General features: G+C 34.1%; 1 protein-coding gene and 1 long non-coding RNA gene across 2 annotated transcripts; both read right to left on the bottom strand.

Moving 5' to 3' along the window:
* Positions 1-3,660: 3,660 nt before the first annotated feature.
* LOC146931489 (uncharacterized) lies at positions 3,661-4,658 on the bottom strand. The gene is made up of 2 exons (XR_015008375.1): positions 4,335-4,658; positions 3,661-4,161 (listed from the first exon to the last, which is right to left on the bottom strand). It is a non-coding gene; the product is annotated as an uncharacterized LOC146931489 (long non-coding RNA).
* A 4,377-nt stretch (positions 4,659-9,035) lies between these two features.
* On the bottom strand, positions 9,036-12,606 carry LOC146931488 (uncharacterized). Its single transcript, XM_085707662.1, is given in 6 exon segments — positions 9,036-9,860; positions 10,159-10,315; positions 10,318-10,784; positions 10,904-11,449; positions 11,684-12,308; positions 12,591-12,606. Coding segments are annotated over 6 exon segments (2,550 nt in total). The 3' UTR covers positions 9,036-9,121.
* Between the last annotated feature and the right edge of the window lie 257 nt (positions 12,607-12,863).

Genomic DNA, 12,863 nt, shown 5'->3' with positions numbered 1-12,863 from the left:
GGTTATAACTTATTCAGTACGTCCAAAATTTGAATTTTTAGTCTATGGAACTAACTAAGGTGACGTAATTAAGATGATGTGATAGATACATGTGATCATTTTTGTAAGTGATAGGACTACTCCCTCCGTTTCAAAATGAGTGTCGTTTTAGGTGTTTACACACATATTAAGAAATGCAATGATTAAAAGAAAGAGAATAGTTATTTTACCAAATTATCCTTATTAGCTATTGGTTAGTTTTAAAAGTAATACTTTGGAAGTAGTGTGCAGAGTATTAATTGGAGGGTACAATTGAAAAGAAAAAGTTATTATTGCATTGGAAACTGAAAGTGACATTCATTTTGAAACAAATTTTTTTAGCTAAAGCGACACTCATTTTGAAACGGAGGGAGTAGTAATAAGTCCAAGTCCATATTGCTGGCATTTCTAATAGAAGGTGTGTTTGGTGTTTGACATATATGTCATTGTTTGACACATGTACGATACTAATACATGTGATTATACTAGTGTAACGCCTCGTGCCAAGCACGGGATACATTTTATTTTAAAAAATTTAACGGGGCTTACCCATAAATAAGTTTTTGAGATATTATTTGATTTTTTTTAATTTGATTTCATTTCAGAATTTTGATATTATGTAGTACTTTATCTTCATATTTAAAATTGAGACAATAAATCATTGTTTATCGGGAAAAAAAACAGTTAAATTTTATAAAGATATAACTATTTTTGTGAGAGTGATAAAATAGTGAGAAAAACTACAACTATTCTTAAAATATAAAAATAATATAAATAATTACTATATTCTAAAAAATATATCTAATTAATAAGAGGTATGATCACCTCTGTTATAATCTACCATTATGGCTTTGCCCTCTCTTTAGAAATCTTCCGCCACCTCACCCCATTTTTTTTCCAAACCTTCATCACTCACAATGTACCATCATGCAACGATGGTGTGATGAGCGGTGTCGTCCCTCTGCACAACCCTTTTTTCGGTTCCCACAACAATCCGCGTCGTTGGTTTCCGATTCAACCAGTACCGCATCTGCTATAGGTGGTGGTTGTTGATTGTTGGTATTCGTAAATTGTTGGATATCACCGGCGATCTTGTTTGGTTCTGTGTGTTGGCCTCTCAATGGCAGAACCCCACGTTTGGTTTGGTTGAAACCCAAAAGTTCTTTATCCTCTACTTTGCCACCGTTTTGGACCTTTTTCGCCGCCGTGTGGATTGTTTATGGTGGGTCATTCAAATCCGTCATCTCCTCCCTTTCTTTGGAGTGGTTGTGGTACTGTCTTGGGCCAGAAATGACTGTTAATTTGATGTTGATCATAGCAGTAAATTGTTGGTGCGTGTGGATTGTTTAATTACCGTGTTGGCGGTCGAATCTACTCCCCACTCTCAAGAATATGTTTGTGTTTCATATCCCATTAATCCTTGATTGACATGGGACTGTGTGGACTCGAAAGAGTCGTTAATGCTTGTTGTCGTTGTTGCAGGGAGTTGATGGTACGTGATCCGATTTTGTGTTGAAGATCGATCAATTCGCCAAATTATAGACCCGATTGGTCCTCACAAACGTCTATCGTTAATGGTATTTGTTTGTTAGAATTAATTAGGGTTGAATCCACTTTGTTGATCTTTTTTTGATGTATTACCTGTTAGGGTGGATCCACTTGGATTGATTGGATCAGGTTTTTTGTCCTCCCAGGTTTTATATAATTTTTCCCTTTTTTAATAATATATATGAGCAACTGGCAATCGATTAAAGTAGGGTACCAACTTAATTGGGATTATTCTTTTTGCTCTTGTCTTATAAAAATAAAATAAAAAATCTACCACTTTGAATAAAGCTATTACTTTTTTTTTATTTAATCACAATACTCTCTCCGATTTCAATTATAAAAAAAAAATCTGACTTCAAAAATTTACTTATATGCAATTAGTTTTCTCATATGTTTCTAAAAAAATATAAAATTATGAAAAGTACCATATATTGGAATTTGTTTTTTTTTTGAAAGAATTTTTTTTTAAAGAATCTATTGGAATTTGTTTAATGAGAAAAAAAATATTAAAAATAAAACTTACATGAACTAAAATGTATATTAGGATAAATAACATTAAATAGAGTCAAAGTAAGTTATATATATTTTTTTAATTTAAGATAAAAAAAATGTAATTATTAATTTGTTATATCTAAGATTGGAGAAAGTCCCTAAAAAAATATTGGAGAGAGTATTTCTCTCGGAAGCAAATTATCTCTAGTGAGAAAAATTTGAGAAAACAATTTTCTTAAATCTCCTCCCTTCATTTTTTTTTTAATTTGAGATCAAGGGTCACAAATTAAAACATTCTAACCTAATTTCGTTATGCTTTAGTGTAGTTATGATTTTGAATTCATCGTTTCACCTTTTTTCCAAGCAAACACTTCCTCCTTCTTAAAGTTCCTAACCGAAACCCACTAACTAAAACCTCCATCAAACATGGGGAAGAAAAAGGTAGGAGATCTATGTCAATCCACTAAATTTCATGCAAGTTCTTAAACTCCTCAATGGTGATCCTAAGAGTAAGGTTAAAAAATCCTTCTGGTATGCTAATGTGGGATAGATCAGGCAACTAAAAATAAAGGTAATTGTTTTACCATTTGTTGGAAAATGTATTTACTAAAAGGATTGTGGAAAAAAATCACATTCATCAAAATAAGCATACATTTTCTTTAGTTACTTTTGTCTCCATAATTTAACGGTTGAATTTGATCTTAGTTGATTGAAAAGAATTTTGTAACATCGTTTTCCAATCTCTAAAGAAACAAATAAAATGGTTCAAGTAAATGAATAAGTATGTACGTTTCAATGATTTAAATAATCAAGTTGATAGTTATAAATACTTACCTAGGAACAACTTAACTTTTGCCAACAAAATTGTCAGTTTCGCCTTTTTAAATTTACCGGAAGATAGAAAAAAGAGTACATTCAAACTGATATCTCTTAAAAATTAATTGACAAATAATTAAAATAATAATTAAATATCATAATGTATTATATAATAAAAATAAAAACAAATCGATTTCACCCATTTGAATTCAATTCAATGTTCTTGTAATGTATCTTTGTATTCTCCTTCAATATCCACCACAATTGGTTTAATTTCTTTCATTCTTCAAGGCTTACTTAAGTAAAATTTATTTTATTGAATCCTTACTATTTTTAGTGTGGAGGGAATGTGGAAGTTAGGAAAGTCAATTGGGTTAAGTGAGATAAGGTGTGTCTTGATCGATATAGTTGTTGCTTAGGGGTTCGTATAATGCAGAACTTTAACTTATCTTTGTTACGTGAATGGTTTTGGAAGCTAATACGGATCAATGAGTTTGCATTTTAAAGTTTTAGCTTCTTAGAATAGGTTGGCGGGTGTTCATGTGAAGAGTGGGGACAGTTAGGCGTATGTAGGCATGGCAATGGGTACGGGTGGGGACGGGTATCACCTTCCCCATCCCCATACCCTATTCTCAAAAACTTACCCGTTACCCTACCCATACCCAACGGGGATGAGAAATTGAATCCCATCCCCGTCCCCGACGGGTTCGGGGATCCCATCCCCATCCCCATACCCATAGTGAATCATTTTTTAATAATTTTTTTTTTTGTTTAAAACACTAATGATTTGTTCAAAGCCTACTAGACTTCCTGACTGATTATATATATATTCATCTTGGCCGATACTATCTCATGAATTTGACAGACTTAACTTTTCGAACAACAGACTTTGGTTTTTTCAATACAAACTAATCAATATATGACAAACTTTGCTTTTCAAACAACATACTTCAGTTTTTTCAATATATAAGTATACATCATACTGCAAAAATATTAGAAACCGAATCCCATGTAGTTACTTTCCGTCTCTTCAGCAATTATCTCATAAAGTTGCCAGTTAATTTTATTGGCTAGTACCAGAGCTTTTAAATTTAAGTCCTGTGTCTGCAACAAGAGAAGTAATCGTCAGGTGTAAATCACCAAGACAAAGCATAAATCTGAATGCAACAATTAAGTAAGAACACACAAACTCAGAATTTGAAAAAATCATGGCAGCAACTTCACTAGTAAGAACACGCAAAATCATGGCAGCAACTTCACCAGTAAGACTAACATTATCGGTTGAACCTGCATAAGAGAATTTGAAAAACAAATCACCAATTGTAATGAAATGAATCCAGAAATGAACCCAGAAAAGTAAGCAAAGTTGTGAATGAAATGAAAAGGGAATGAATGAAATGAACACAGAAAAACATAATTAAAATACCAGGGTGGGAAATACAGAACAGAAAGCGCCCTACCTGCTTGAGCGTTGAGAGAGAATGCAGAACAGAAAGCGCCGTCGGCCGCTCTGGACACTGGAGGAATGAAATAGATCTAGGGTTTTGCTCTTGTGTTTCTATTTATATTAAAAAAAAAGGGGTAAAAAAGTAATTTTATACATTCGGGTATGGTATGGGTATGGGTTCGGGGTGGGTACCTATATACCCGTTACCCGTCCCATACCCGTGTTTTGGAATCGGGTAAAACCCATACCCATACCCAAACCCAGTCAAAGCGGGGAAAACCCGTCAACTTTGGGTGGGTATGGGCGGGTACCCACGGGGACGGGTATTGTTGCCATGCCTAGGCGTATGTGTGGTAAAATTACTTCTATGGTTTTAAAATAGGGGCGAAGATGGGGATTAGAAATTGGTTTGATGACAACTTGATGATAGTGGATAGTAATGAGAAAAATACTCCTTTTTTTGCCATGATTCGTGGTTGTAGAATGGTCTTTTGTGTGATATATTTAGAAGAACTTTTGAGTTATATCAAAATAACTCTATGCCATTTAAGGAGATATGTAGGTTAGGGTTGGATGGGGTGGAGACAATGTCATATAATTTTTCTTGGAAGGAGGTGTTGGGGATATATTGTTGTTATTTGTTGGACAACATTATTTTTAAGGCTAGCGTTTTTGATAAGTTTCTTTAAAGTTGATCATGGTGAAAGGTACCTTGACAAAGGGGTATATCATCTAATGATGCAAGTGGAGCATGATGAACCTATGGCTCTAAAAAATCTCATTAGGAAAAAAAGTAGCTCCTCTAAATGTCTCTCTCTTTTTCGTGGAGGATCTTGAATATATGAATTCTAACAAATGACAACTTATCATTTTGGAGTATTTAAAATATGGACTCATTTTTATGTTCTGGCATATGTGAAAAAGAGGAAAATTATCTTTTTTATTTTTAGTGTGAATTTTTTGGTAGAATATTACATAATATTCTAAAGTGGTTGGATAATTATTGTGTTCTTCCCATTAATTATTGTGAGGGTACTCTTCATTTCAGTGGTTCTCGATTATTCCAAAAAAAAGTTCGTTTTAGTTTTCAATTGATTTTGTTGACTTGCATTTCAATTATTTAGAAAGACAGAAATTCTTACATTTTTGTCACAAGAACCAGTTTATGGTGTTGTTAGATAAATTTACAATTCTCGTTTATTGGTTACAAAATGCTAAGAAATCATGTACGTATTTTGAGTTGAAATGTTGGTGGAATAATCTTTCTACTTGTCTTGGTTATTCTACCTCATGATTTGGTTCTTTTGTATCTATGCATCTTGAACTTTGTATTTTCCTTTGTTGGGCACATCTTGTGCTTGAAGGGTTTTTAATATAATTAGTTTGACGTCTTCATACAAACTAAATCCACCCCAGTCAAGACACCAACTACATCAATATATAATATATTTCATGTTGTTAGAAAAGGATGGGGGTTTGAAATTAGTTTGATGATAAAAATATGATTCAAATTACATTTCATGTCGTAAGAAGCATTGAAAACATCAAATACAGTGTAAACGAATACATGTTTGTAGGGACCAAAGAAGATTTAGATATTTTGACTTTTGTGTTGATTGTAAAATTCAGTTTGTATTCGTTGTGTGATGGTCTATAGGAACCACTATTGCAAGCAACATCAAATGAGGAAATCGTGAACACCATTCCCTCTTGGAGCTGCTCCTTGAACTTGTAGATCAATGTTCTTCGTATGGACGCACCAATTCGATCACCCTAGATAACAAAGATTAAAACACTATACTTTAAAAAAAAATACAAAAACACAAAAAACATAAAACAAAAACGATATGAAAAAAGTACCTTTCGATCCATTAGAACCAACTCCATGAAAAATGGTAGTTTTTTTATTTTTGTAGTCTTGAACAAACGAAGCACGAACAACCCTCACAACCAATGTCCACGATTGTTTTTTTTGACGAAACAACAGAGATGAAGCCGTGTTTCGTAAACATTTTTCTTTGCAATAGAAAAAATTATATAAATAACTTAGAATATAGATATCAGAGAACCAGAGAACAGAAAAAGAAGAACTATATTTTGTGATTGTTGTGTACTCGTACCCAAAAGCGATACTATTTATATAGAAAAATAGTTCCATAACGGTTAATATCAATTAATTATTAATTTGACCGTTTTAAAATTAATATTATCAAAGTCTTTAATATTATAAAATGTGCATTAAACGATTAGATTATATTTCATGTAACCTACAAAAAATTAACTTCATAACATTTGAAATTTAATAATATCTTATTAATATTAAGTAATATAATTTTGTAACGAATAAAAATTAATTATATAACCATAAAAACTAATTGCTACAATTAAATTTTTAATTAGTAGGTTAATGTCATAGTATAACGGACCAAAATTCAAAATATAATTTATTCAAGTTATTTATTATAATTTTGAAACCTACCAAATTTTTAATGTACCGTATAAATGTTGATCGAATATTAATTATATTAATAATTATTTGATTGTAACGTACACATTTTTAATGTAACATATAAATTTTAATCGAAGCAATAATTATATTAGTAATTATTTGATTGTAACCAACTATGTATTTTATGTACAATCTAATGTTAAATAAAAAACGGTTTTTAATAATAATTATAATTATTAAGCTTGTATTAAAAATTAGGAGAAATTTTTGGAACAAATGTCAAATAGGATTATGATGATGTGGACATCTTTAGAGGAGAGGATTTTGGAATAGGCTATTTCTAAAAACTCTAAATTGTTAGTATAAAGATTCGATTAAACATTTGTCAATGTCTTTGTGTTAATATTGTGTCCGGTGTCTTCTATGTGTTATTGCTTCATAGATCCTTATGACACTTGTATGAGACTTTTCTTAACACAAGTTAATTCACTTAAATGCATATGTATCAACTAGTTTATGGGTACCAACTTGAATGCCATTTCATTTTAGAGAAACTTTTTTTGAGGGGAACATTTTGGAGAAACTTTAACTTATGAAGCCCGGATACGTAATACGAATGTGGGTACGCGAAGTTTTTAAATTATAGATACGATACGGTTAAAATACGTCAATAAAATATTTATACTAAAACTTTTATGCATGTAAAATACTTGAAAAAATAAGCATTGATTACTCTTCAATACTGTATAATCATAAAATTCACAATTTACAAAAAATAACACATGTGATTAAGTTTTCGTATAAATCATATTCTATTTTCATATATATATATATATATATATATATATATATCTGTGTGTGTGTATATATGTGTGTGTGTGTGTGTGTATATATATATATATAAACAAATGCATCCACAAAATGTTAGGGTATCAACAAATTAATGCATCAATAAAAGAACTCAAAATAAAGTGTGTTTAATGTTGATTGATTGAATCTCCCCTCTCTCGTTACTTTCATCCACCAAAAACATTATTTTTAATTGGTTAATCGAAAAACAATTATAGTGATTGAATCATATACATCTCCTTTGAATTTTCACAACACATACTTTTTTACCCTTCATTTTTCTCTCTCTAGGATACTTCTCTATGAAGTATCTTATAAGTATTTGTGTGTCTATGTCGAGTATCTTATAAGTATCCGATAAAATAATTAATTCTGATACTCCGTGCGTACTTATCCGTAGAGTATCGGTATCTGATACATATATGATATGTCTCCATTTTAGAGTACGAGTTTCATAGCTTATAACTATGGAGCCCTCATCTATATAAAAACCAGGACTTTTCAAATCCAACCAATCAATTTTACCCGGAAAATGAAAACAGGCTTATAAAATGCAATACAAAAAGTATACAATAATATTAGGAGAGAAATATTGACCTGTAAATTGTAGTCCAATGGATAGCAGTATACCAACAAGCATAAAAATGATAGACATGATCGATCGAAGAGTTTCTCTTAAAGAATGTATTGCTTGATGAATTATACTAAAATATAAACCAAGTATGCAACTCTCAATCTCTGATACCTTTAATTTTATTCCACCTTCCAGTCCATAGTTATAATATATGCATAATTAAAAGAACCAATACTACTGCTTTGTATTGACTGCAGAGGTGCAGGGTGGTCTTCTAACAAGGAAGACTTTGTATTGACTGCATGGTGGTCTTCTAATAAGGAAGACTTTTAGGCTAAAAGTTATGGGAAATGGTATTTGTATGACTAATTTTTGATAACTTTTGTGACATAGAATACTTCCAATTGACACATGGAAATGACTATATTGCCCCTGGCGGTAGTTAACTATCGCTGGGAAACACGCCGGCTGTTAACTGCCGCTGGTATCCAGCGGTTGTTAACTACCGCTCACACCAGTTACAGAACCAGTGCAGTCTGCACTTGGTTTTTCCCAGGAAATGTGTCATGTTTTACCTGTAATTTCAAACGGCAATTCCGGAGGAAATCAAACCGAAACAACAACATCCAACAATCACAAACATCAACATTTCATAGTTTATCAATTATTCGGTTACATTACACCAAACCGGTAATGCGTTAACGTTTAACAATTGTTTGAAATTCATCAAATTTTCCACATTATGCAAAACATTACACGTAATATACATTAATTACTAATAAATGCGAAACTCAAATATATTGATATACATATAAATAGTTAAAGGTTAGTTACATATCACCCAAAAAATTGGTCATTACATTATATATCCAAAAAAATACGTCGGCGCGTATCAACCAAAAAACGGATTAACACCGACCAAAAAGTGTCACATTTCATCTAATAAAAGCAAATCATCTAAATGTTCCAGAACATCTTCAAATTCGGTGTTTTCTTTAACCGGAGTGTCATCAAACATAATTGGATTGTCTTGATTTGTTGGCTTTTTTGGTGGAACCGGTCTCTCTTTGAGCTCAATGTCCATGAGTGTTTGGAAACGATCGTGTTGATCCAAAAATTCATCCTCCCATGTTGCCGCCTCTTCACTCCTGTGATTTCTCCACTCCGTGGATGTTGGAGGTAGTGGGCAACCATCTTTTAGTGAAAGAAGGACAAAATGATTAGGGATTAGACCAAGGCAAATCATGTTGCTTTTCGGGTTAACCGGAGGCCGTCCTCTAAGTGGGAAAAAAGTCTCGGAGATGTAGTCTTTCCATGTAGTCATCTCTAACACCGGCCTATTGTAACATGATGCAACGATGTGTCCCATATCCGGCAATGTCAACCATTTGTCGGGAGGTGCAAAGCTACTAGGATTTTTGGGAGGATACAATCCATCCAAGATGTAGTTGTAACGGTCCTCGCTCGCATACACCTCAATGTATTTGCTCCTATGCTCTTTCAACTCTTGAATAAGTGCTCTCCGCACCATAACATGACTTTCTTGCGTCAAACCCAAGGCTTCCGCTATAGCCCTAAACCCACAATGCCCGTCACCAATAACATCCACAACTCTCTCAATGTATGGTCTCATGAATTTTGGCATGTAATACATGAGTTCGGGTATGCTCCATTTAGGCTAAGCTCCATTTACTCCATTTAGGGTTTGGATGCAAGACATGTGGCAAAAAAAATATCTAACAGTTGAGATTTTAAATTAAAAAACAATAAAAGGTTGTTGTGATATGAGAGAAGAAGGGAACATGATTTTGTTTGTTATTATTATGTATTTTTATTAAATAAATATTTGTTTTTTAATTTAAAATCTCAACCGTTAGATATTTCTTTGCAACATGTCTTGCATCCAAACCCTAAATGGAGTAAATGGAGCTTAGCCTAAATGGAGCATACCCGAACTCGTAATACATAGGATTGGATGAATCATAACTTGTTGAAACCAAGCTAGGCTTAGGAACCGGAACCGGAGAAATGCCAATGCGAGCACCTTTCCTTTTAGTTTGTGAAGATTTTTTCCGTGGTGAAGATTGACTATCCGGATGTTGAGAATCAATAGTCTCCCACGTGTGGTTTTGATTTTTTTGGGAGCTCATTTGGTTGCCACCTTTCTTGGAGGTGGTGACAACAATGTGGTCTCCAGAAACGCTAACAACCGCAAAGTCTCTTTGATTTCTAGTTTCATTTGGAACGGAACTCTTTGGAGACGTTCTTGGATACCATGCCACTCCTCCGCGACCGAAAACAAATCTTCATTACTTTGTTCTTCACCCATGTACAACTTATGCCAATGCGGGTGTATCTCATCCAATCGAATGTGCATGTTGTGACGGATTTTCATAGCAATGAAACATGCACAAGGTAGGCCATACGACGTCCTTTGAACACAACCACAAGTTTTCTTCTCAATGCACAAGGTTCTCTTAGCACGCTCTTCTTCCACAAAAATAAAATTCATGGCTTGTCTAGACACATGACCACCCAACCCGGAGTACAAAGTGACATCTTTGTATCGATGTTCCAAGACCGTAACGCTCCTACCAAACGATGATTGTATCTCCCCAAATTGGTTTGCCAACATCTCATCTATTTTATGCCAACAAGTACCCAAATCACCCTTGGAGGTGGACAAATATTCCTTCACCACACCATGAGCTCCTTCAACTCTATTCGTGGTCCTAACACAAGGTCCGTCCATGCCCTCACTAGTTTGTCCTTAAAAGGGTTCAATATGGTTTCTTGAACATAGTGAAGAAACTTTGGATGATCCTTACAAGCATCTTGGAATTCCACTAGATTAGCCGCATATAACTCTTGAGTAGGAGATTCAACCAATTTTTCCCATGCATCAAATATGGTATCAACCAACTTACTATGCTTCTCCTCGTCGACAATCTTCTTTTGGTCATCCACCACAACAACGTTTTGTTTAACTTTGCAATCGGTGATGATTCTTGATCTAACATTTTTGCCAACATGGAAATAACAAAGTATTGCACTACTACCGGGGAGAACATTATTTACGGCATTCATCATACCCGTGTCCCTGTCGGTCACTACCACCTTAGGCATATCACTATTTGGTCCAAGAAGTTTAAGCAACATTTGCAAAGCCCAAGTAAAGTTATGCTCCTTCTCGGACGTCATAAATGCAAAACCAACCGAATATGTCAAATAGGTTGAGGTGACTCTAACTATTTCAAACAATGGCATCCTATACAAGTTGGTTTTGTACGTGGAATCCATTATCAAAACAGTAGGAAAATTGTTAAACAAGTTTACCGAAGTTGGATGAGTCCAAAATATGTCTTGAACGGTTTGACTTTCCTTTTTTTCTCTTACGTAATAAACATATCCATTCTCTTCCAACTTTGTGATTAGATATTGCATCTCCATCAAGTCACCCCTTTTTGCCTTTTTGAATTTATGACATTCATTGTAGACTTGCTTGATATTTGTCATGGACTCTTTCCTTTTATTCCTCAAGTTTGTCAAAATATTTTTTGGTTTCACCGAAGAATCGGTCAAGTCATGTACAATCTTCTTGTCGTCCTCCGTTAATCTTCCGGCAAGAAGGTGCCCTGCTAGATACGGCACCATCTCATGGTTGTGAACGCCATTAAGAATAGCCAATTTCCAAGCATTGTCTTCCCTAACGACATATCCACGCACCTTGAACAAACACCCACATTTTCTTGATCCCATTCCTTCATACTTCACTTTTGTCTTCGGTACTTTGTGCTCGCCGCTCCGTTCACAAACCAACTCCAACATAGCATTTCTTCCTTCACAAGATCTTCTAATGATAACCGTAAATCCAGCCCTATTTGCTTGTCGACGGACCCAACCGAGCAATTCGTTTTTATCTTTCCATGTGTCTTGGGTTGAAAAGAAATGAGCCGTGTCCACTTCGTTGTCACGAAGTTTCCACACATCGGAATTGACGCTTGAAGCCTCAACTTTAACGGAGACTTCGACCTTAGCGGGAGCTTCAACCTTAATGGAATCGACAACTCTAGGTTTTCGATCACCCGAATCATCACCCGCATTCTCAACATTATCTATAAATAAACAACATACAATTACTAAACTAATTAATAAACATCTATCTAATATCATATATTAACATAAACAAACAAAAAAAAAACAAAAGAAAAAAAAATGGAAAAAAAAATTTGGGCAGTAGCTACTGCACTTAGAAAATTTGAAAATTTTTCTAAGTTACCAGCGGCAGTTAACAGCCGCTCACTCCCAGCGGTAGTTAACTGCCGCTACAACGCGTGTCAGAACAAAAAAAAACCAGAAAAATCAATCAAATGCAATGGATTTTAACGTTGTAATACCTGTTCTTTGATGCATTTTGTGTGTAGAAACGTCTTAGCAATCGATCAGTAATGAATTGGAGGCATGATTTTAACACAACAATTTTGAAATGGGTTTTTTTTTTGGTATGGTTTTGGAAATGAGAAAGGTGATGAATGAATAGGTGAGGTAGGGGTTTGCTGGTTTTGGGGGGAAAGACTTCAGCGATAGTTAACAACCGCTGGGTACCAGCGGCAGTTAACAACCGGCGTGTTTCCCAGCGGTAGTTAACTACCGTCAGGGTCAATATGGTC

Source organism: Medicago sativa, chromosome 4 (assembly GCF_051527215.1).
Source record: "Medicago sativa cultivar Bolivia chromosome 4, Bolivia_mono, whole genome shotgun sequence".
Lineage (NCBI taxonomy): Eukaryota > Viridiplantae > Streptophyta > Magnoliopsida > Fabales > Fabaceae > Medicago > Medicago sativa.
Note: the sequence above shows the minus strand (reverse complement) of the source record. Positions and strands in the feature narration are given on the sequence as shown.